Source organism: Stigmatopora argus, chromosome 21 (assembly GCF_051989625.1).
Source record: "Stigmatopora argus isolate UIUO_Sarg chromosome 21, RoL_Sarg_1.0, whole genome shotgun sequence".
In the NCBI taxonomy this organism is placed as follows: domain Eukaryota; kingdom Metazoa; phylum Chordata; class Actinopteri; order Syngnathiformes; family Syngnathidae; genus Stigmatopora; species Stigmatopora argus.
Genome location: NC_135407.1, coordinates 5319654 through 5343933, shown reverse-complemented (window position 1 = coordinate 5343933; position 24280 = coordinate 5319654). Strand labels below are relative to the sequence as shown.

Below are 24280 nucleotides of genomic sequence, written 5' to 3'. Positions count from 1 at the left end.
GAGAACCGGGAGTTGCTTTAATGTTGAAACCCCCACCCGGATGTGGAAAGTACATGACGGCGACTTTGACGTGAGCGCGGGCTGCCGTCAAAAAATGTCTTTTCGCCAGCTGCGTTCACTCATGGAAAAGCGACAAACAAATCACCACGTTTCGTTGCCGTCTACATTTTCAAATGGACGCGGGATTTTGTGGATTTATTAGCACTTTGTGTGGGAATGTTTAATTGAAGGTAAGTGATTTCCCCCCCGTGTCACTAGGCACCGATCGCCTGTCAACTAACAAACGACTAGTCGGCGTGCAAACGCTCTTTTACTCACTAAATAAATACATCACTTAACCTGTTTGTTTATAACTTTTCAATCATCCTAACCTTGGAGATAGTTGTCGACTTTCATGTGTGGGTGTAAAATGGATTTAGTGGAAGTATTGTGTTTTTATGAGGGAAAATATCTTTGAAATATACAATAAAAATATGTATATAAGGATTGGGCGTGGTCAAAATTTTCGGCTGGCTTTCCACCTTAAATGAGATTTTTATCCTCAATGACCCCCTAAAAGAACATTTTAAATAAATTAAAACATGTCCCTCTTTTATGTTTAAGTTGTAAGGCTTTGGTCAGAAATGCAGAGGTAAATTCTATATGTGCACAATTCACCTAATATATTTTGTATGAAGTTTATATATTTTTAATTGTGCATGAATGTGATAATACATTTAAAACCAAAGTGTGCTAATTGCAGTACTGCTTTAAATTCACGATTGAATGAATGACAATTCGATTAAGAGCAATTAATCTGTTTTCCCAACTGAGCATTAATGAACTCATTGTCTCCCAATGCTGACCATTGGCGTCTAATCCATTAGAACAGGGAAGGATGGCAGCGATCATTCAGTGCCGGCTTCCCTGTTCAAAAGGATCAGATGTATATTCATCCAATCGAGGTTTTGGTTACTCATAAATTTGCGTTTAATCATACAAATTCTTATTTAAGCTCTCATTTTGTTCCACCACTTTCCTTGGAACTTCTTTGACGAAACGCCAAATCATATCTCACTTGAATAAACCACCCCACCAGAAGATATGAGGCCAAACTTGTTTTGATCCCGTCACTCCCACAATGCTGAGTTTTATTGTCATAGGCTAGCTCGGTTTCTTGTTATTTTAAATTTGGAGGCGGTAAACTACATCATAAATGAGGTGCTGGTTTAAAAGATATATTTTAATATGAGACAGTTTTGCATGACATTTTTCAAAAATGTTTACGCCTGTCTCAAGACAGATCCAAAAAGAAAGTAGTCACTGAAAACTGACGTAAAGCTAAAGAAGGAATTCCGCAACTTCCCTTCTCTAATGAAATACCCTCCCTGTAAAAAAAAAGAATGTAGTAATTGTCCCAGATGTCGTAACTCTCGAGTCAATCGTGACTAAAAACCAGTCCAATCTTAACCTTTTTCAGAGAGGAAGGTTTTAATATTACACAACTAAGCTATATTTCAGTTTCAGTATCACATCTGCATTTTGTTAAGGCGTTGTGTTTGATGTCTTCTCCTCCCACACCAGCGTTTTAACAAACCTACTGGGGGGGTAAGATTTATTTGTGTGTTTCCATGACAGTCAGCTGGAGGCCGGATTGGCCCTGAAGACAAACAGCCTTTCAAGGTTTTATTAGGAAAAGACCGGCAAAGCCTAGACGGACACAAAATAAGGATTTGAGATGGGAAAGATCAAGAAATGCAAGTGATTTTTATTCATAGCTGTAACTAGGTCAAATCAGACATTTGGCTATCATTTAGAACGGGTGTCCAAACTAAGCCTCGTTTTCATTGGCCCGCAAAAAAAATGAGCAAATATGATTGGATAGGGGTCGCAGAAGAAGCTTTAATTCAACCTTTATTTTGGTGCATGTTTCAGTTTTTACAAGATGGTGGTAGCCACTTTAATAGGAACAGGGGTCAAAAGGTCATGTGTTGAAAATCAGGAAACTACAATTTTTTTTGGAAAGAATAACGAAACTAAATAACTAAAATAACTCAACTAAACTACCTTTTTTTGGTGCAACTGCTGCCCACACTTTACTGGAAACTGGAATGACTCAGGATTTTTCATCATTCCTGTCCTGGAGGTCTATTAGGTTCACGTTGGGATACTATGATGTCATTTTCTTTCCTTTCATCTTGCATCCGTCACAGGTCTTACCATGGCAGAACTCCCCTCCGGACTTTTGGAGGCATGCGTGGTGGTCGGAGCTTCCGGTGACAAGCTCCGGGACGTCTACCAGGTTGTTAGTCCCGCCGTTGACGTCTGTGGGAATTATAGACGTTAGACCTCAATTCTGTCTTTTTTCATGGTATTTCGCCAGCTGCACTTACAAAAAAAGTTTACGGACTTCCCCCTGCTGGACGCGGAGGTCGTGCAAGTCCACATCCCGCCCTTTGTCACCAAGGAGAACAATTCCAGTCACGCCATTGGTCCGTCTTTTAGCCGTGTGCAGCGACGGAGAAGCTTCATTAAGAAGGTAGAGTCATAACTCACCTTATGAAATTATTTTGTATTGGTTTTGTAATGTCATTTTTTTGTAAGTCGAGTCAGGTTCCACATGTAAAAAGCTTGATTCGTCCTTCATTAGAATTTTGGAGATTTTTCGAAGCGTTATAACTTTTGGGAATCTCTCGCAGAGGCGGGACCGAGCCGCGGTTCCGACACATAATGGGGAACCCGCCAATCATTCCGAAGTCTCCCCGGCAACAGAGGACATCAGCGTTCCAAAAGATCTGGACCTCATCGCGTTACCGCAGCTGTGTTTCCCAGGTATGCACGGCTTTGTTGAGCTTTCCTCGCCAAATCTACTTTGAAACCAATGATCTTCTATTTCACCAGGGGGTCTCCAGTTGGCGCATGAGCAGAAAGAAGATGCTTATCACTTCCTGGTTTTTACCGACCTGTTGGGGAACCGAACTCACGGCGTCGTAGCGCAGTTTTACAGATCCGTGCAGGTACACTGGAATTCCCAGACCGCTTTTTTTTCTGCACCCCGTCGTGTCTCACGGCGTCATTCTCAGTCGTGTCAGGAAGCCGCCAATCACAACGGTCACCGCTGGATTTCCTCCAAATGCCGTCTTTTCGCACCCTTCGCCGTGTGCGTCATTTCCAAGTTCCCCTACTACAACGCCTTGAAGGACTGCTTGTCGTGGTGAGACTTTGGCCCGTTGACGTTTGTTACCGTCGCGGAATAGTTCACGTGGCTTTTTGTTCCAGTTTGTTGGCGCAACTCCGGCCCGTCCGGCAATCCGACTTTGTGGAAACCTTGAAGGAATTTTCCGCCAAGTTGTCCCTGGTGCCTTTGCCGCCACCCGGACAACTGCACGTGGTCAGAAAACGGTTCCCGTGCAAACCTGGTTATCGGATTCCTTCGCGTATTCATTCGGTATTTTTGGTGTCAGTGTTTCAGCCTTCGTCCCCTGCAAGTGGTTCTTCCTTCCAGGGAGGAGCAGGACAGTCCTATTTTTGATGTTGACTTGCATTTGCCTTTGCTGTGTTTCTCACACACGACGCTCCTCCAGGTAAGACTCCCAGATGTGTCGCTGTCCCTTTTAAAATGCCATTGCACAATGACAAAGCAGTCCAGAGTGAGGCCGTGTTTGTTTGCGCTGGACCGGCCCAAAGTTGGAACTTTACCTTCTTTCAAATCAGATCACACATTTTTGCAAGAGACTCCAAGTTGCCTGGTTTTGAGAAACGGCCGTATTCCGTTCCCATAACCTGGAAATGGAATAAGTAGGGGGCAAAAGTACTAAATGTCGTTTGTCCAGCCAATTTGAATGAATAATTAAAAAAATAAAAATAAAACAAAGCAGAATAAAATAAATCACTAATCCTTTTTGTCGCACTAACAAATAAATTATAAAGCAATACATCTTTTTGACCCTCTGAAAATGATCAGGGCCATTCCCATTTATGAAGGCTCAATTTTCCAAAGCCCGCTTAATAAAAAATGCTGTCTTCTTTTAGATTTTGTCCTGTCTCCTGCAAGAACAGCGACTGGTTTTCTTCTCCAGCGACTGGGCCAAACTGACTTTGGTAGCCGAGTGCCTCCTTCTCTATCTGCAGGTGGGCAAGCGTTTACTTGTGGGAATTGCTTCTCCTATCTTCAACTCGGCTTGCGCTTCTTTTCAATACTCGGACGTAGCCTCTCACCTGGCAGCACCCGTACGTTCCCGTGCTGTCTCGAGGGATGCTGGACTTCCTGATGGCGCCCACGGCCTTCCTGATGGGTTGCCATATCAGTCATTTTGAAGAAGTCGCCGCGGTGAGTACGTACGGTCGTTACAAAGACTGTTAGAGATGAAAAAATTCACCTACCTAGCGAAAAGGGATAAAATTAAATTTAAAAAGATTAGGCTGATTGAAGCTCAATCTGGCAAATTCATCTTTTTTTCATGCATCATTTCAGGAGACCGAGGATCTCATCCTGGTGAATATTGACGACGGGATCGTCCAGTCATCCTGGGCTGACGTCGTGGACCTGGCCGTCATCCCTCTGAGTGCAGCCGAGTGTTTTATCTCGAGGTAAGATCGGCGTTCGTTCGTTCGTTCGTCCGGACGGACGGGCGGGCGACGTCTGGGTGGTTCAATCGCTGGGGTTTTCAGAGCCGAGGCGCTCCAACTTCACTACGACTTGGAGCTGTGCCGTTTGGGATCCAGCACGGACGCCAACGCCATGCGAGCTCAGCGGCGAGTCTGGCAGAGGCAACTCAACAAGCAGATCCAAAATATTTGTCTGGAACTGCTGGTCAACATCTTCAGGCAGGTGTTTACGCTTCGTACGTATTTGATTGGGAACATTCTTGAAACCACTGGGGTGTCCTGCGCAGGGGGGTCCAGGACTTTCTCAACCACGAGCATCGGGTTTTTAACAGCGAGGAGTTTTTGAGGAACCGGGATCCGTCGGACCAGCTCTTTTACAAAAAGGTACCCTGTTAATCGAAAACGCTCGTTATGTTTGGGTATAGACGACCACAATTAATCAAGTTAAACAAATTGTCAGCTTTTCTAATAGTTGATAAATCTTTAGTAGTAGAATTTGTCTAAATCCTCTTTTTGATTCTCCTTATAGCAATTATTCGGTTTTTTTTTTACCTACCCCAAAATATTTTTGTCTTTTAATCACTTTTAATTAAAAAGGATAAACTGTAAATATTCATATTCACGTTAAACTATAAAAGAGTAAACAATCTCTGTTTTTATGTATTTAATAGCTAAATTTGGGGGTAAGGAAGAGAGGAAAGATAACCCTAATTATTCCATTTTGGGGGGCTTTCACAAATTTTGCATTATTTAGGGTAAACCATTATATATTTTCCATACTTCCATAATTCTGATTGGAATTCTATCCTAAAACAAGAAGTGGACACGCGTCATTTTCGTGCAAAATGACGCGGTGGGCCGGATCTGACCACTTGTGTTTTGTTGTTTTTGTTTTTGTCTTCAGGTTCTAGACACACACATCTTTCACTCATTCCTGCGAGACAGGCTCAACAGGAAACAGGACAGCTTCAGCCGGATGGAACAGAACACGCGCAATCTTGCGCACAGGTACTCTTTGCGGCCACCCGAACACCGTGGGACCAAGCAGACACCCGGCTGATGCAATTACAAACTAATTACAACTGATAGGCTCGTAGAAATGCGATGACTCGCTCTAACATTAGCTTCCTGTTCTGGAAAAAGCTTTTTTTGGTCGCTTCCTGCCGGTCGCTCGTAGATAAAACTTTAGTTTGACCTACTGCGCTGCGGTTTGGCAGGAATCGCGGCGTGACGGAGTCGCCCCGCCGGCCCCCCATGTCCGAGCTGTCACGGAACGGCTACGCCGGCTACGCTAGCCCGGATCAGCGACTGAGCAGGCGACTGGGAGCCAGCATGCCCAACCTGGACCAGTCGGTTCACGAGGCTATCTCATCCGTAAGGCCGGCCTCGCTCAGGAAGATGACGCCTGACGTCGGTGCGTACGCGCCAGAAATCCTTTGTGCGATCGTCAAATGGACTTGTAATTTTTTTTTGTCTTTTTCCTCAGGGTTGAAACTCCCCCAAAAACCCGTCAAGGTTTTCCGCCTGCCCGAATTTCCTCCTCCTTTGGCGTATCATTACGTCCAGAACTATTATTCGGAAATGGCCGCCAGCCTGGGCAAGGCGATTGGCGCCACGCCTCCGGAAGATTCCGCTCTGCTGGCCAGGTGAAGTACGAAGAAGTCTTTTGGTGATTTTATCATATTATAACTGACACATTCTCCCTTGCCCAGGTATCACTACTTGCGCGGACTGGTCAACACGGTGTCAAACAAACGACTGGACGCCCTGGAGGATTTCCAGAGTCTTTACAAGACCGACTCTGACATCTTTCCACTGCAGATGGTCAAGTCTCTGGTGGACTCGCTTCCAGAAGCCGAGCGTTCGCAGGTATTCGCCATTGAGTAAAAGCACTGGTACGATGGGGTACGGGCAGGAAATAATGGCGCGGGAATTCCTTGGGTCACAGGCAGACCGGCGCCCGGAACTGAAGCGTCTCATCAGCCGCCTCAAGCGGGACCAGGAGCGCGAGCAGCACCACGCCAAAGAGGAAGACGGAGCGGTAAAACGCTTCCAGCTGCCCAAAAAATACATGCATCTGGACGACTTTGTCAAGTGCGTCCAGGAATCTGGAATGGTGAAAGACCAGGGCACCATTTTCAGGCTTTTTGATGCGCTCACCGTCGGTAAGCGGGGGGGACACGCGGGGTCTGTTTGGGGCTCTTCTTTGGCCTGTACTTTCTACTACTGCCTAAGCTATTCGGGTTAATGATTTGCCAAGAGTTTCTACTTTCCGTGCAGGTCCCGTGAAAGTAGTCGTCGCTACTGTTTGAAAGCAGACTAGTATTTGTTCTCGGGGCACGGTTCTCTTTATTTTTTTCCGCAAGATTAGCCGAGAAATGTTTTGTGCTCCCGCTGTGACCCGACAACATTCCTGAAGAGTGATTAGAACGAGGCGAGAATAAAAGATAAGACAGACCTGGACAGGGTAAATGTTGTTGTTATATTCAGGGGGGATGGGCGGGAACAATTTAGCATGCTCCCCAAATCCCCCCCGCACATAAATTTTAAAAAAAATCCAAACAGAAGATGAAGTCACACCCGGAATGAACTGCAGATTTTTGCAGTATGCTAGCATGCCATTTTTTTTGTTACCGTTAAGTTAGTTTGAAAGCTTCAACGTGATTGTCAATTCTGGGTGTGATGTCACAACCAGAATTGCAGGGGAAAGGGCATTATTATCTCTTGTGGAATGACTTTGAAATGGTCAAAATCAAACGATTTCAGTGCCAAAGTCGTTTTCTACGTGTGGAATTATACGTTTTATTTTCATTTTATGACTTATTTCATAGCAGCGATGGATTTTCGTGCCAAAAAAGGCAGGAATAGATAAATAAGCATGTGTATTTTTTTCTTGTTGATCTCAGGCCATCAGAAGCAAGTGGGCCCTGACTTGTTTCGCGTTTTCTACACCATTTGGAAAGAAACTGAAGCAGAGGCACAGGAGGTGGGGACCTATTTGACATGTGAAATTCTTCCCAAATGTCTCCAAAAAAGCTTTTCTGGCATTATTGCTTATCGAGTTTAAGTGGGCTCGTGTTGCCAATTTAGAAAAAAAAATTCTATTGCAATTTTTACAACCCTGATAGCGACTTTTTTTCATAAAGGGGAGTGATAACATTTAATTTCTTTCATTTCTAGCAAAAGTTCATCAAGATAAGATGCAGGGGTATTGAGGTTGTAAAAAAAAAAAAAAAGAAGTTATTTGGCCTAGTGGCTATGCTTTAAAAAAAACTTTTGTCCAAGATCAGAGGTCAAAGAAGTGTATAGTATAATTAATACAAATGAAAATATTTTTTACTAGGTGTTTTTTGCTTGAAATGATCTTTAATCCAAAATTGCAACAGTGATTTTAATTTGTATTTTTTTTTGGGAAGGTATGCTTGCCTGCATCCGTGTTGGAGCACATCGAACCCAGTGAGTGCGTCTTCAAGCTGTCCTCCTCGGTCAAGACGAGCCGCGGCGTGGGCAAGATCGCCATGACCCAGCGCCGCCTTTTCCTGCTGACGGACGGTCGGCCGGGCTACGTTGAGGTGGCGCAGTACCGCGACTTGGAGGTAACCCACTTATTTATTTATTGAAGAAGTTATTACAGCAGTACTTCCCCCTCCACCACTTATTTCCCCGCAGGAGGTAAAAGTCTCCTCGGCTCCTTTCCTGCTCTTACGAATCCCCAGTTTGAAGCTGCGCGTGAAGGGCAGGAAGGAAACTTTCGAGGCTAATTTGAAGACTGAGACGGAACTCTGGAACCTCATGGTCAAAGAGATGTGGGCCGGACGCAACATGGCCGACCAGCACAAGGTAATAAAACGTGGACGTCAAGGCTCGATGGTGAGAAAATCTGCAATGTCCTTCAATTGATGCTGTAATTGGCATTGTTTTTAGGACCCCCAGTACATGCAGCAGGCTCTGACAAACGCTTTGCTGATGGACGCGGTGGTGGGCAGTCTCCAGAGCAGTAAAGCCACCTACGCCGCCTCAAAGCTCGCTCATTTTGACCGCATCAAGACGGAAGGTAAAGCGAATAGAATGGACACGTGGACCGGTTCGCAGTTTGACCCGGATTTACGTTTCCAGTGCCGATGATGGTCCCCCGGACGACCGCCGAGACGCTGAAGCACAAAATTAACCCCAGCCTGGATCTGGCGGCGCCGCGTGCCGTCGATGTTCTCCTCTACACACCAGGTGAAGCAAAAATACTGTTGACTTTTATCGTGGTTGGAAATCGGGGACCGATCATTCCGCGAAGATCGGAATGGGGTAAAAAAAAAATAAAAAAAATTGGGTTTTTAAAAAGTTTTTTTGTTTTTTATTTTGAGTTATTCATTCATAGGCTGTTTTTGGTGGCTATAGACGTCACATCCATTTTGACTGGGAGGGCTGGTATCTGTCTATATAATATACATTAATACTGGGGGCATAAGTGAAATGTGTTTCTGTACTGAATGAAATTCGATTCATTTTTGTACGTCATATTTGCGTTCATGTAAGATGTGTAGGCCTTTGTATACCAAATTTTTAGTGGGCGGGATTTTATGGGGTCATGCAGGTCACACTGACCCATGAATAGAAACAAACTGGTCAATTTGTGCAATAGTGCCTTGACCCAGAAACTGTGGAATGATGTTTCATATTAAGGCTGCAAAGTTAAATACGTCACAATAATTACAATAATTAAATTTAAAAAAAACATTAGAATGTGTGAATAGTGGAGAATGATGTTCCAGTGGTCATGTGGGGCCACTTAAGACCTCCTTCTGGTGGCAGGCCGACTCAGCGTCTCAGCTCGTCCCGCCTTCTGGTCGCCATTCGTGTGTGGGTGATAGAACAAACGTGAGCATTCAGTCTATGGGCGTCCTCCCTTCGGAATGTAGGTCACTGGTCCAATTCCTGGCGCTGGGCCGCAACGTTCCCTCTTGCCCTGTCATAAAGTTTCTTTCTACTCCTTCCCCTCGGCTTCCTTCCACTCCTTCCTCCCCGGCCGGCTTTCTCGCTCTCGTCTCCGCCTTGTTTGGAAAATAAACTTGCGGTTTATGTCACGGAATCTGACCGTTAGCTGAGTTCGAGCGGGGTTGGACGGCAACAAGTGCTAAAATTCAATGAGTTGACAGCTTTTCTGAGAGTCGAGAAATCATTTATTGACATGAGGATTTGTCCAAGTCCTCTTTTAATGATCACACATTGCTGATAAAAGTACTTGGAAATTACTGTCAGTGCGTGACTGTGCTTTTTATTATATATGTGTTCCAGGTCAGTTGTGGGTGTCGGTGACCGGCGGCAAGGTGATGGTCTTTGACGCCTCCAGCTGGTCCCTGACGCACACGTGTCAAGTGGGGAATGCCAAACTGGTAAAAAAAAATAATAATAATAAGCAAAATGTACCAAAACTGCATTGTTGTAGAAATATATGTAATACGCAACTCAGTAAATGACATCAGTGGATGTGAGCGGGCAGACGTGCCACGTATGCTACCGACACACACGCTTAAACTTTTTTCCTGTCGTAAACATGTTTCACGTGGCCATCATGGATCCGTTGCACTGAGCTTCAGTCACGTGAAATACGTTGAGTCTTTCCCACGCGCTTTGCATCACTAAAATACATAATTCATCTATGTTTCTAGTGGATTCTTTCATACGTCGGTTGGATCATACAATCGCTGTCAATCAATGTAGATTGAACGTCTCATTGTTAATGGCAGTGGAATTTCATCGCTCAATGCCTAAATTTACTATCAAACAAAAAAATAAATCACTTGCAAACACAAACGCTTTTATTTTTTAAATAAGTTTTTTTGTTGTGTTACAATTTGAAAAAAATAATAAACTAAAAGTAAAGTGACATTTTCATTTTACGACCCTGGCAAATTTTTATATCCATAAAATGTGCTAACGGGACTCTGCAACACTTTTGCCATCTAGTGGATCTAATGGTTAAATACACATGGAGTTCCTTCAATCTATCCTAATTTAAAGCCATATTTTTAATTTTAATTAAGCCTTAATTAAAAATCCTGTAAATTTATTCTCAGATTTTAAACATATGTTACATCTAATCACAATATAACAACAACAGCAAAAAAAAAAAATAGAAATAGCCTGCCCTCTATTGACATTATGAGCAGCCATGTGTACACCATTGACAGTGTTCTTGCTTCCTCATACAAATTGCTAAAACTGGAGGTAAAGTGCGGTTTGCGTATTCATTGTGTATTTTTTTTTCTTTAGAACTGCATGCTGGCCGTAGACAAAGACCAAGTGTGGATGGGTTCCGAAGATTCCGTCATCTACATCATCAGCATGGTGGCCATGGTGTGCAACAGGCAATTGACGGATCACAGGTCCGAGGTGACCGGACTTGCACTCGACACTGACAAATACAGGTGAACCCCATCTCAAATTTCACCATTTTTCCAACATATATATATTTTTAATACCTCTTGGTGTCCCAACAAGCTCGCCATTTTGGTAACAATGTTTTCTTTCAGTCAGAGGGTGGCGTACTCCTGCAGCGCTGAGGGAACAGTTATCGTGTGGGACGTCTCCACGCTACAGGTGGGTATTAATATTGGATTGGATTGGATAACTTCGGGAAATTTCATTGTAACAGTCGGAAGAGGGTGAGAATGCAGATACAGGAAAAGGCATAGTTATAAGTTAGACAGTGCAGTCGCAAAGGCCGCAGAACAACAAGGCAAAAGCACAAAGTACAAAGCAAAGTAAATGGGATCATTAAGAATCACCAAATCAAATCATTAAGACAGAAAAGCAGCAAAAACACAAAACCAGCAAGAGTGGACGGAGCTACCGCCACCGGCTGCCACTTGAACGACGCCATTTTGGTTGCGGTAGCAAAAACGGATACAGACTCAAAAAGACGTTGTAAAGTTGGACACGTGAAGTTTTCCTTTGTTTTTCCACAGAATATTTTATCACAGATTTTTTTTTAATGCAACAGAACACGCTTTTCTCACCTTTAACATCCTGAATATTAGGAATGTTCCCGATCACGTCATTTTTAGACAATCAGAAATGGATTTAAAAAAAGGTTTTTAAAATTTTGCAGACATTTTGAAGTATTACCTCATTAGCTGCGTTTGTGGTCGGCACATTCCTACAAAATATTTCCTTTTCAATTGTGCACTTGATGGTGTGATGACATTTAGGCTTTTTTTTGTTGTTGTTGATGATGATGACAGGGCCCATGTCCGATTATTATTATTATGTTGTGTTTTTGCCTAAAATTTCGAGAACAAAACACATTCTCTATCGACTGTTCAGGTGAAGAAGAACTTTCGCCTCTCCTGTGACCGCCTGCAGTCCGTCTACAGTCGTAACACGACCCTGTGGTGCTGTAGGTGTCTTCTAGTCACTTTCAGGAGCATCCAAAGGCCACCTGAGAAATGGATTCCACCTGTTCTTTCCCACCGTCTAGGTTCCAGGGACAGCATCATGGAGGTGTGGCGGAACGGCACTTTAAAGCATCGCCTGAACCTGCCGGAGCAACACAAAGGTTCAGCGGTTACATTCAGCGCTTTGCTCCTGATCCACGAGGTAAAAAAAGAGCGCCAAGGAAAAGTCGAGCACACCCGTGGAGTCCATTATTTAAATGAGATTAAAGGTTTGCCGCCGGGTGTTCATTGTTTGGTCGTTTGTACGACAGAGGGAGGAGCTGTGGAGCATATGCGCAGATTCGGGAAACGTTTGCGTTTGGCATGCCCAAGATGCGTCGAAACCTTCCCACCGGGTGGCGCTCCAGGACTGCACGGGATGCCATTGCATGATTAAAGTGAAAAATCAGGTAAACAATCGTGATACTGTTTTAGGAATATTATAGTATTTTCTTTCATATGCATGTTTTTTTTAGTAAAGGAGCGCCCATCAATCGGGGTCGATTTCATACATTTTTGGGGGGTCGCTCGATCACAAAAAGATTCTGTGTGCCAATCATGTTTACTGTTACAGTAGTGCCCGACATACGAGAAATTCGAGATACGAGTAAAATTTCGGGCAAATATTCATCTTGAGATACGAGACAAATTTTGATATACGAGCAGACAGCGGACGCGAGAGGCTGCTCATAAGAACATCATGGCCACTGTCTCCCTCCTCTCAACTCCCTCATGTAATGTCTCTGGTTGCAACTCCCTCTTTGTAATGTCTCTGCGAGCACTGGGCGGAGCGTTGCATTTTTTCAGTGTTTTTTTTCTCCCCGTTAGTCATTGCGAATGGCGAGGCGATCGCTAATACGAGTTATATATATATACTACTCGTTGACAAGTGGTCGTGCGTTATCCTATTGTGAGGACATTTGTGTGCATAATTTTCGGAATATTTTGAAGGCAATACAAACTCAAACAACCCTCAGTATTGACTGAAAGTCATTGTGGAGGCGGGGCAAACAGAGCCAACCCGGCCGGGAGAAAAAAGGTATACAAATGTAAAACAAAATTAGAATTAAGTTGAGTGTAAGGTTAGATTAAACTTATTTTTTGAGTGTGTCTGCATCGTAATCCAAGTTCATTTAAATTTGTTTGTTATTAGGATTCACCGGTGCATTTTTTTTAAAGCAAAATGCTGCTGCACTTTGGGTAATGAAGTTATAATTGATTAATTTTGGAGAGAAAAGTCGTGCTTCAAGATTCTTTGTCCACGCCACAGGTATGGGTGGGTGGTGTCGGCCGCACCTCCAACAAAGGGAAAGTCTACATCCTGGACGTGGCGCGCCGCCAAGTGCTCAAGGAGCTCCACGGCCACGGCGACAAGGTGACGGCGCTGTGCTCGGCCGAGGACCGCTACGTCCTCAGCGGCGCCGCCAAATACGACGGCAAGATCGCCATCTGGAAGGTGGAGTAGCTAAATTTCCTTTACAATCGGCGCCCCCTGCCTGGACAGGAACAAAACGCTGTACTATAACCTTGTCGCCAAGTATTATATGAAAGCTTTTTTGGAATTCATATGAATTCATTCAGTTTTCATTTTGTTAAAATGTCGCTTTAATGGAAACTATTTAGAAAACCAAGTGCTGGTAAAGATGTTTCATTCCAATCATAAGATTACGCAAGTTATTTACCAGTAAAAAAAAGTGCCAAAATATTTCATGATATTGCTGCCTTGAATAAGGTGTTTTTTTGTTGTTTGTTTCGTTTTTTTAATCAAATCCATGTTGCTGCTTTTTTATAATCGCCATAATGCAAAATTCAGGCATACATTCCACCTAGTCATGTTTACACTTGAAGGTTGTATAAACAATAAGCAATATATTCTTCCATGACGGGAATTTTGTCAAGTTAAACTCACTTTACTCTTATAATGAAGTTAAGCAACAATAAGAAAACACTTTAAGGCCGGAAGATGCCTCAAATATATTTATATTTCACTATTTAGTCATATGTATACTATAGATCATTTGGCATTTTCTTCTGGTGTATCTGTACATTTTATTTTAATGATTGTACACTATGAAGGGACTTCCTGTTGTGAAGGAATGCAAAAAAATTGTACTCTTTTCGTTTTTGAATGGTATGACACTTGATTTTTTTACAGTAAACGCACAATGTGCAAAGTAAACAAACATGCGTTTGTTTGTTTGACACCACTCATTGAAGTACTATTTTCCACCCGAGGAGGGCGCTGTTAATCCCTGTAAATGGGAGCAAGTGAATTTGGATGCAGTCCATCAGATTTTTTTCCATCTCTGCCTTTACATTTTATGTCAAAAAGGTAACACAATACGTTAAGGTAACCTGTCTAATTTTATATATTATAGTACACATTGGCTCATTGTCGTGTTGCATAAAACCATGACAACCCAGTTAATCCTACATCTTCTCTTTTGCAGGTCTGGAAAGATAAGTGGTTCTTCTGTTTTTATCGCTGGCCTTAAATCAGTCCTTTTAAACCACAGAGATTTTATTCTCACATGAGAGAAGCACAGGTTTAACAGTAGAAGTCAAACACACCCTTGTAATATTGGAGCTCCTTAAAAAAGATAACAACCTCGACAACAGTCTCCACTGTTGAAACAAGTCGGGTAAGTTGGATTCAGCCGGAGGAATGGCAGAATTCCGTGGGAAAGGATACCAGTTCGTAGATTGGCCGACCATGCGTCTACTGTGAACTTGTAACGATAAGATGAAATCACCTCTTTGAGAAATTCCGAATGGAAAAACTAAACATTTGTGTCCTACATTAACCAGTACCTCAAATATGGCCCACCACCCAGTTTTTTTAAGCTATCCACGAAGCATAATCATGAATAATGTAAATGTAATGATTTAGACTTTATTACATTCTAGGTTATTGTATTAATAATACAGATGGAAATGAGAATTTTACTAACATTCAACTATTCTGTAACAAATTTGTATACAAAGGCAAAAATGTCACATTATTCCTGGGGATATCTTCTTTATCCTTTGTGAAAAATGTGGCATACATATCTGTAATTTTCTATTAGACTGCGCCTTGTGGGAAATAATCTCTTTTATTTCAGTGGGGTGAGACGATGGATATAAAGTTCCATCAAAAATACTTTCCATTCTCTCAGTGCGCAGGCATGTGCAGAAGAATTTAGTGAAAAGGTCCTTTTTTTCCAGAGGCCATCGTTCGATCGCTGCCGTGCCCCCCAGTCCCAATGGAATTGGACGTCTCTCACCATACATGGCAGTGAAAGATCACCACTGGCAGCGAATGAGTTAATGAGGTACATATTGATCTGTTGGAAAATATTATTAATCGAAGAGTGTGGCAGGGAAAGAGTTGAAGTAGGAAGACATTTCTTATATTGTTATTATAGCCTAATTATTTAATGCTATTTTCTTTGTATTCCTGGAAAATGAAGTAGTAATGGGGTATTATATACTGGAATACTCGATGCAAAATAAACTGGCAGTCAGTTTGTTGTGGTCGTAGGCCCCGCCCTCTTATATGCAAATGAGCGTGACGTCGACGGAAGTCAGCTCGACGTAGGCTTCTTCCGACATTACTTTACAAACGGCGTCCCGTATTGCCGTGCATCAACGAGTCGCGACGCCGTCGCCGACTGTGCGACCCGAAAAGCGGAGCATCGAAGCACCGCATCACCGAAGCACCGCATCACCGGAGCGCCGGAGCACCGGACCACCGGAGCTTGGCACCACTGCGGAGGCGGCGCTTGATCTTAGCCGGCGAGGTGAGCCCGGCGCCCGGCTCGACTTGCTTCGCCAAGTCGTCGTCTCGCGTTGTTAACGAAGGCATTCCGAATGATTGGCCGCTTTCGAGGTTCCTGTAGGCGGCTGCATCATCTCGCTTGGCTGGTGCAGTGGCAGGAGGAAGGAGGGAATCATTTGCAGTAAAAAATGCAGTAAAAACATTTAGAATCTGCAATATCTATCTTTTAAATGACACTCACCTGAACCTAATTAGTGTTACAGTTATTCCTCTCATCATCGCTGGCAACTTGACCACACAATGACAGGTCAAAATAAAAGTGGTGTTATTATTTATATAATAAATGATTTGTTTGTTTGTTGTTATTTGCGCAATCTGTGGTGAAGCTTTAAATGTCATTGTATTTGTGTAATGACAAAAGCATTCATTTTAATATGGTTGCATGAGGATCGCGGCCATTTAAAGGGATATTTTATAATGTGAGGGAATGCTTGCATGTGTGATTTATTTTTTATTTTTTTAATGATGATTAGAGGGGAGAGAGTCAATGTGTGTGTCTGTTTTTGTTTGTGTGTCTGTGTGGTTCATTGGCAGGCAACTGGTGATGCGTTTGAGTGCCAAGTGTTACATTAGAGTGAGTGCACTCACTGCGAAGGCTTGACAGTCTTGTTTGTTTTCTGTCTCTTGTCTCATGTTCTTTTGCATTTTTGCGTGCAGGTATACGGGACCGACCGCAGCTCGCACGCAGACGCTCAACGAGACATTGATGAAGCTTTCCGACACGTTTTGGTGAGTTCTCTTATTTCAAGTGGGATTTTGGGCCAAATGATGCAATTGAATCACCATTGAAAGGCTGCAGTTTGGGTTAGCAACAGTGTAAATGGATTCAGTTGTTACATTTGTAATGTTCCCAGAATTAGGGATTACATATTTTAGCAGAGTCACCTGATTTTGAGGATCTGGCGATACAGAGAGCTGATCTCATATATTGAAAATGTAGTGAAAAAAAAAAGGCTATTGTCCCTAATTTGAAGCAAATGTTCCCCAATATGTATGTCTTTTGCCTTTTGATTCAAACGTATCATTTTAAAAACCCAATCTTTTTAACCCGATTCATACCCTCTGGAAATGAGTTTATCTGATCCGCGATCCAATCAGGTGACAAGATCGGGCAAACCTCTACTATGAATTCTCGAGTAACATTTACTGTATTGAAAGATGATGTTTTAAAGTAGATGATGCCCCGTGTGGCCATTTTGTATACGTTTACTCCGCTTTCTGTTTACGATTTTGGTCTCTGGGCCAATCATTTATATTAACTGTCATAAATCCAGTCTTTGTAATGCAGTCCAAATGAAGCAAAAAGTGTCCGTGCTTGTGCAAGGTCTCTCTGGAATGACTCACTCATTAGCTTTTGTGGTTTTAGCCTCACAGATGGCTTCAAGCTGAAGTGAGAGCAATGCACTTCCTCTTTAAGAAATATTTGCTGACTGTTAAATGCCGCTCGCTCAGCACACAGACGTAGTGACAAGCAGCCTGACGAATCCCGACACAAGTTGTCACGTGAGCGACTGCGCGGTGTTTCGCAAAGGTTGTCTTATAGACTGATTGTTTACAAGCATTTGCTTTCTTTGTCTGGAGAAATGAGATGCGCACTTGCTTCAGTTGCACTGGATCGATAAAGATCAATAATGTTGAGTCGGATTGTCGTGCAAATGTCATTGCCATGGGAAGACTTTCAAAACTAAAGAGCTTTGTGTCCTTGTCAGATGTCATATCTTCTTTGAAAACGTGATATCGGAGAATATTTGAAAAATAGGTGGAAAAAAGTGGCTTTTAAAAACAAGTCACAATGTTATGATGTTACAAAACAGTTTTTTCTCAAGAAAATAATTCATATTTTTAAATAGAAGTTGTACTTAGTAAAAAATAAACTAGTTAGAATCTTACGCGAATAGTCTTTTTTTTTTTTAAATTTGTTGGTGGGGCTAAAATGATGAGTAATAAATCCTACGTAGTTGAACAGAAAATACCGTTAAAGTACAGTTTGCCCTAATAAATATGTACTTTTTTACGCAAGTCAAGTAAAGATTTCCCTTAGTTGTATTGCGTGCAACTATGTCCGAACCCGAATCAAAAAGTGGAAATATACCAAACATAAAACCACTAGCTAGCACTTCTCACTCACGCGTACGACTACTAGCGGTCAACCGGCTGGACTAAATTGCCCAACGCCAGACAAAAGTACCACCGTAGTCCATTTATTTCCGTAAATAATCTTCTTGTTTTCCACTTCTCTTACCACCGTCGTGCAAACTTGCTGACTAAAAACCAGGCCGACATTTGTCCCCTCGGCTCAAAGATGTTTGCGGATTGAGTTTCCACCTGATTTAATGGTCGTCTGGAGACCAAACTGAAAAAAAAATCCTGTGTGAAGATGACCTATTTCCTCCTAGTAGGAAGTTTTTGCCTAACAGCGTAATGGAAGGTGTAAACAAAAGCCTTTTTCCCCCTCATATGGTTCAAGTTCATGTGTATGTGTTGACTCACTAGCATCTACTGTATGATCTTCCTTATCTCCTCCGCATCTCTCTCACACACACACACAAACACACACACACACACACACACACACACACACTCAAGCACGCGCATAGGCAGGCAGCGACGGCTATAAAAGCGGTGGTGTAAATTCTGCTGGAGCCAAAAGAATCCAGCAGCTGAGGATTAAACAGGTCCTTGCGCTTTTTTTTGTGGGGAGGAATGCGTTTTTGCGGACTCGGCATGCAAATCCTGACGTGATTGGTCGGGGTAAAGGTCAGTTAACAAGTGCGAGTTTGTCGTGGGATGCTACTGGTGGGTTTTTTTGTATACTGCATGGTGGTATTTCTTTATATCATTTTTGGCAGAGTCATCTGAATATTAAGTGTTTTACGTTCGTTTATAAATGGACACAGTGTCTATATAACGTTTAAGCCTTGACAACAATAAGTACAACAAAGCTAAAGTGCTCTTTTCCCTCATTGGCTGCCATGGAAGGCGAAAGACTTCCAATCCAGTAGAAAGAGTTGGCAGCGATCACAGCAGCCAATGAGAAGCTCAAAACTGATTTTTCTTTTAATTTCAAACAAGAGCATGATTTCCGCCAGAGGACGACAAAAAAAAAAACTTTTGACATGCGGACCAAGCATGGCAATTTTACCACCATTGTATTTTCTGTGAAGTCTTGTTGAACAATGTTACTTGAAAAGTCACATTATCCAGTTTCACAATTCAGTAATATCCTCACAAGTGTGTGAGATTCATGTAACAATATTTACAAAGGGTTGTGCCAACACACCCTTTCCAAAACAGAATGCACATTAATATGCATTACAATCCGCCCCAATGTGGAACGACTCGTTTAACGAAAACTGGTTTACAAAGCACCATCACCACCTCATTGTTTATTTCGACTTGAGCCATTGAAATCTTTGACCTCATTCAAACTTAGTCTGTGAGGTGTAAAGTCCTATTTATAGATGTCTTTTTTCAACATGTTTGAAAATAAACAACCACTGTTATACAGTCATACGTCGCCACGTTTGCAGATCGACTATTGCCACATTCTGGCTTCGATCCGACAAATATATATGAAAAGTTTATCGTGTAGGAACAATAGTACAAAAATGCGTTGCCACATGGCCTGTTACTGAACACACGCGATTGTTGGTGTCATATAGCCTGGTTGGTATCTCCAAACTCTTAATTTGTTCCATCCTGGTTCTTGAAAGGACCCAAACAAACAGACATGTGACTTTCATTTTTTTCTACCCTCTCTGAAGTCGATTTTTGTTAGCGACAACAATGAGTCATGTTCTATGTTGTTCCGAGTAAATAGCTATTACAGTTCAGTCCTTATCGCTGGCCTGCATGCGCACACACTGGCGGAGAGGCTGCGGGCTTGATTAGATTCTGTTATGCTTTTTCGGAAAAATAGAAGCACGGTTAAGACCAAACTTTTCTCAAGACACTCGAGTTGGGTTTTGGATGAATTCGCCTGCAATGGATTTTCTCCGCCGCATGTTAAGCTTGTCATTAATTAGTTAGCAGCTGCTATCTTGAGCTCAGTACAAATCTGGCTAACCCCTGAAAGACTGTGCTAAAAGATTAATTTCAGTCTCCAATGCCCCCCCACAACCCCCTGCCGCTAGCGCTAACACAGTCCGCCACCTGCCTCAAAGTTCTTATAAATAATGTACGTGTGGAACAAGGCCTGTAACCACGGTCGTTTGTTGCTTTGAGATGGAACGAATCACTCGGATAGGCTAAAAATGTTTTGCAATCCAAGTATGGACGGAATGAACCTTTTAGCAAATGCTAACGTGTTAGCTAGCAGATGGTGTTATGTTGAAAACGCTTAAATTCTCTTGTGGTGTCCTCGTGGGTGAAAGTTTTTCGTCGTAGCAAAGGACATCCCTCAGCAGGGGGCGATAGAGGTCAGGATGCACATCTGCTGGAAACCCCTCAGTTACCGTCTGGTGTTTTCTTTTCTGGGCTTGGTTTTAAAAGCGAGGTTGCAATTAGTTTGCAGCGATAGTTTTTGTTTATGACTGCATAAGTTGATGTATGGGATGATATGTATCTTGGTTATTTATATTTCCAAATAATGAAAGCAGGTGGATTTACTTGAACTGTTTTAAGGGCCTTGAATATCAAGTAAAAAGCCCCCCTCCCCCAGTGAAAGGATTTCTCACTTTAATCAATGTGTCCTATTTAGTTTGTTTGGATGATTGCGGTTTGCGCTTTGGGCCAGTCAAGTCAGCAGTGCTAAAAAATAGACAAATGGCTCTCACTAACTGTTAACCCACTTAAATTAGCCCAAACTATCTTGGATGTTGTCATGGCTGAAGTCAGTTAAGGTTCAGCCCAGGTCAAACTTAGACCTGTTTGGGTGTCTGGACGCTAAAGTTTTTTTGTTCCTAAACCCGTAATCCAACGTGGATTCTTGCGAACAGGAGGCATATTATGTCATATTTCAAACTGCCAGTATTGTGATAATCCGTATGTTATGAGTACGGGATTTGTCATTGACGCTGGCGCGCACGTTGAGGCGCATGTGCCGGCTCTCCACTTGCTGCACTGCGCCCGCAATGCACCCAAATGCATCACTCCGGAGCGCCGACCTGCTCTCGCTCGCTAGAACGGCTCCTTCTGCTTCCCGCTGTTGGGAATGTAGCCGTTTGTCCTTGGGAATTCCAAGAAGCGGGATGAGAAATTCATTTGTTTTGCGTTTTGTCTCTCCTTTCAAACGGCCGGCGCTATCGTACCCCGTAGTCGTAGCCGTCCCCGGCCGGATAACGTTCTGTTGCCACGGCAGAAGTTTCTGAAAAAAAATGGTGATGCCACACATTTCTTTGTCTGCGCACGCGCAGACGTCCTCAACGACTCCGGCGGCTTGTGAGTGAACCTGATACTGAGGTCTTTAGTCATGTCATCTTTATGGGTCAGTCATCACGGGGCCTCGGATTGCGCCCCGACAACAATGACAACAAGGGGCAACCCCCGACGTGAAGAATAGTTCTCAGGGAGTCTTCTTTCCACCATTTTTTTCTTTACCAGGAGATATTTATCGCCTCACGTGGAGATACGATTTGATTCAATCCTGATTAGTTTGGGAAAAATAATCAAAATCAACATAAATCTGCATTTACTGTATCCCTCTATTTTTGAAACCTCATTCAGTAAACATGTTTTTATGTTGTAGGATTATATTTTCTCAGTTTTAGTGCAAGTTTGCATAACTTATTCAAGGGAGGTAGAATTAGAAATTTTGAAGCGAAATAAGAATCGTGCAACGCAATATATAGCAGAATCTGTTTTTCTATTCACATAGTATAATGCTTTGTCTTTGATACCGTGAATATTCTGAGAAGAGCTTAAATGGAATCCCTTTTTTTCAGGACGATCACAACCTAGCGGTATTTCTTATGCTTGCATTCAGATCAGCTATTGTTCCGGTGTTTTTTTTGTGCGCATGTGGATGTAACGTGAGCTCGGCTTATAGGAATCAATGAACTCACGTGTGGCTAAGAAGGAAAGGGTGACTTAAGGATAAGGTCTCCAGAAAGAAAATACTAGCCGAGAAAGTGCAATTTGCGTCACAAGCCAGCATAACAAATAAAAAGCTTCAAGGGAGAATTTGAAGGGAAAATAAGATCATAACTTTTACATACATGCTCTTTGAAAGTTCACAATCTGGGCCAAGGACAGCGGTCTGTGTCTCATAGACCCACTCCAGATTTGCTAGGATCAAAATACAGATAAGGTGCTCTATTTTAGTAAGTGTTAACTCTTGTCTTGTTGACCGGATTACCTGCCCGGTAACGTCACACGCTGCCTCAACTTCCTTCGTGACCAAGGACTTGTTTTCCATTGAAGTACTGCTTAGAATTGACAATCTGGAATTTGTTCGATTGTTGCCGACAATGGTTAGAATGTTTACCGCTGTCAAAGGCAGGGAACAAATTCAAATTTTCTGTTTTCATTGGCTACCAAATGACCTGGAACTATGAGGTTCTTTGACCAACGTTAGCATTTTATATGCTATCACAAAAATTAAAGTGTTCAATGGATTTCATCTCTAGCCATCAATGGCCGCCCACGAGTTCACGGTCGATTGGTCGCCGGTCTTTTGGTCGCCCGGAAGGTAAGTGATAATTACCATTTAAATCGTTGCTCAAATTCCCCAAATACAAACTGCCAATTACTATTTTGTCATACTTAATGCCCTAGTAATTATTAGGCTAAAGAAAAGCTCAAAATTTCCCGGACTTTTATTGTTTTTTGTTGGAGAACTTGACGGATGTAGCTTCTTAAAGGGACAACGCATGTACATACAAACTCTTATACACTCACACGCCGGCTCAGTGAAACTGCTCATGGCCATTGTTGGCTTTTATTGATGCGTAGACCGTGTTGTTTTACCTTGTTTTGTCGCCGGTCTTTTGGTCGTCGGTCTTTTGGTCGCCCGTTGTCGCGGTCAGGGCGACCAAAAGACCGCGACCAAAAGACCGGCGACCAAAAGACGGCGACCAAAAGACCGGCGACCAATCGACCGCACACGCGAGTTCACTCCCATCCACTAAGTCCCAAGCCCTCAACTGTGGAGATTGTATTGCTGAAACGATTTCAGATGGAGAGGCCAAATCCAATTTAGTACTCAATTGACCGACTGATTGCATCCAAATCGTGTTGTTTGCTCCGGTGTTTGTATAGATCTCTGTGGAAAAGGGAGAGGCTATTATGTAATCCGCTGCAGTCTGTGAGGTCACACATACGTGTCTTTATGAAATATTAATGACCAACCGGAGTGCGTAATGAATATTAATGGGAAGACGTAGGGGGGATTGAAGGGTGGTAAGAGAACCACAGGCTAATAATGTGCTCACAGCACCCCCTGGGCCTCAAGCGCCAACTGTTGCTTGCAAATAATGATTCAGACGTTCAGGTTATTATTGTTTTCATCGCGACTTAATTACAAATTGCAATGGGTGTATCATTTTGTTTTTAATTCTCTTGCCAGCACAAGGTTTGTTTCGTTTAGACATCCATTGTGGCTTTTTCCAGGAGCAAAAAGTCTTTTTTTTTGTTGCTTTGGAAATTCTTTTCAGGCCCAAAAGTGTCTTTGATGAAAGGAGACATCATGTGCATCCAGCAATTAGACTTGGATAAATAAAAAAATAGTCGTCACAAGTGACCTTTTTTCACAGAAAAGACTGTCCATGGCTATTTAAGGATGTTTTGAACCGACCTGTTTTTCTTTCTTTTGTATGATAAACCTGACCTGCTTGTTTCTAAATGAACAAAAATATTCATTCAAAAATTAACATGTTTTAAAAAAGTAGTTTGTGTTCAAAATACTTTAGGTTTACAAAAGAACAAATTAAAAGCCCTATTTTTATACATTTTGGTTTACATAAAAAAAGTGAACTTTATCAACAGCGTTCACATTTTATATATTTCCATTGAAAATGACGTTACGCTCTTCTTCACTTCAGATTCATCAGCCAATCGATGGGGATTTCACGAGAAGCTCCGCCCACCTCCACCCGCTGCCTCCCCCTCAACCCCGCCCACTCCCTCCGGCCCTCCATACGCAAAATGACTCTGGAATTCACAGAATGGTCCCCTATATGGATTTTTACCCCCTGTAATAGACAAAAACAAAAGTAAGGTGAGAGCAGAAAACAAAACCTTCATGACCAATAAGCCATACGCACACAACACACACACACAACACACACACACACACACACACACTCACAGACACTGGTCCCATCCACGCATCCATCCCAGCAAGAACATTGCACAAACATTGAATGTTAAGCTCTCCCTGAAAATTCAGCTGCTTCCTATTTTAATTTTAATCCGGGGGCGTTGAAAAATACCGGTAAATCTACTTTTGTCAGGGTATTTTATTTTTCCTTCTTTAGGAGTAAAACACCAACAAGTGTGCAAGATT

The 24280-nt window shown here is 42.6% G+C and overlaps 1 protein-coding gene across 4 annotated transcripts; it reads left to right on the top strand.

The window, feature by feature from the left end:
• Nucleotides 1-27: 27 nt before the first annotated feature.
• Nucleotides 28-24276, top strand: dennd3a (DENN/MADD domain containing 3a). 4 transcript variants are annotated; one of them, XM_077590114.1, is made up of 34 exons: nucleotides 28-230; nucleotides 2193-2281; nucleotides 2363-2518; nucleotides 2679-2811; nucleotides 2881-2996; nucleotides 3063-3193; nucleotides 3259-3370; nucleotides 3444-3563; nucleotides 4012-4110; nucleotides 4190-4309; nucleotides 4454-4569; nucleotides 4651-4806; nucleotides 4875-4971; nucleotides 5492-5595; nucleotides 5805-6001; nucleotides 6074-6233; nucleotides 6300-6456; nucleotides 6536-6752; nucleotides 7494-7573; nucleotides 8004-8183; nucleotides 8257-8427; nucleotides 8512-8641; nucleotides 8704-8811; nucleotides 9877-9974; nucleotides 10855-11009; nucleotides 11115-11181; nucleotides 11908-11980; nucleotides 12062-12180; nucleotides 12290-12427; nucleotides 13288-14367; nucleotides 14468-15331; nucleotides 15525-15799; nucleotides 16495-16566; nucleotides 23817-24276. In XM_077590114.1, exons 2-30 carry the CDS (start codon nucleotides 2201-2203, stop codon nucleotides 13480-13482), a joined length of 3786 nt encoding a protein of 1261 aa, XP_077446240.1. In that variant the 5' UTR covers nucleotides 28-230; nucleotides 2193-2200; the 3' UTR covers nucleotides 13483-14367; nucleotides 14468-15331; nucleotides 15525-15799; nucleotides 16495-16566; nucleotides 23817-24276. The 4 variants fall into 4 exon arrangements, with proteins under 4 accessions (XP_077446240.1, XP_077446239.1, XP_077446238.1 ...); XM_077590113.1 differs by having other exon boundaries at nucleotides 13288-14659; nucleotides 15225-15331; XM_077590112.1 differs by having other exon boundaries at nucleotides 13288-15331; nucleotides 15541-15799.
• The last annotated feature ends 4 nt before the right edge of the window (nucleotides 24277-24280 follow it).

Excerpts from the sequence above, each read along its gene's own strand:
- dennd3a (XM_077590114.1), top strand. The coding sequence starts at position 2,201 with ATGGCAGAACTCCCCTCCGGACTTTTGGAGGCATGCGTGGTGGTCGGA. Across the intron at positions 2,282-2,362 it reads AGCTCCGGGACGTCTACCAG|CTGCACTTACAAAAAAAGTT; the intron begins GTTGTTAGTCCC and ends GTATTTCGCCAG. Across the intron at positions 8,428-8,511 it reads ACATGGCCGACCAGCACAAG|GACCCCCAGTACATGCAGCA; the intron begins GTAATAAAACGT and ends CATTGTTTTTAG.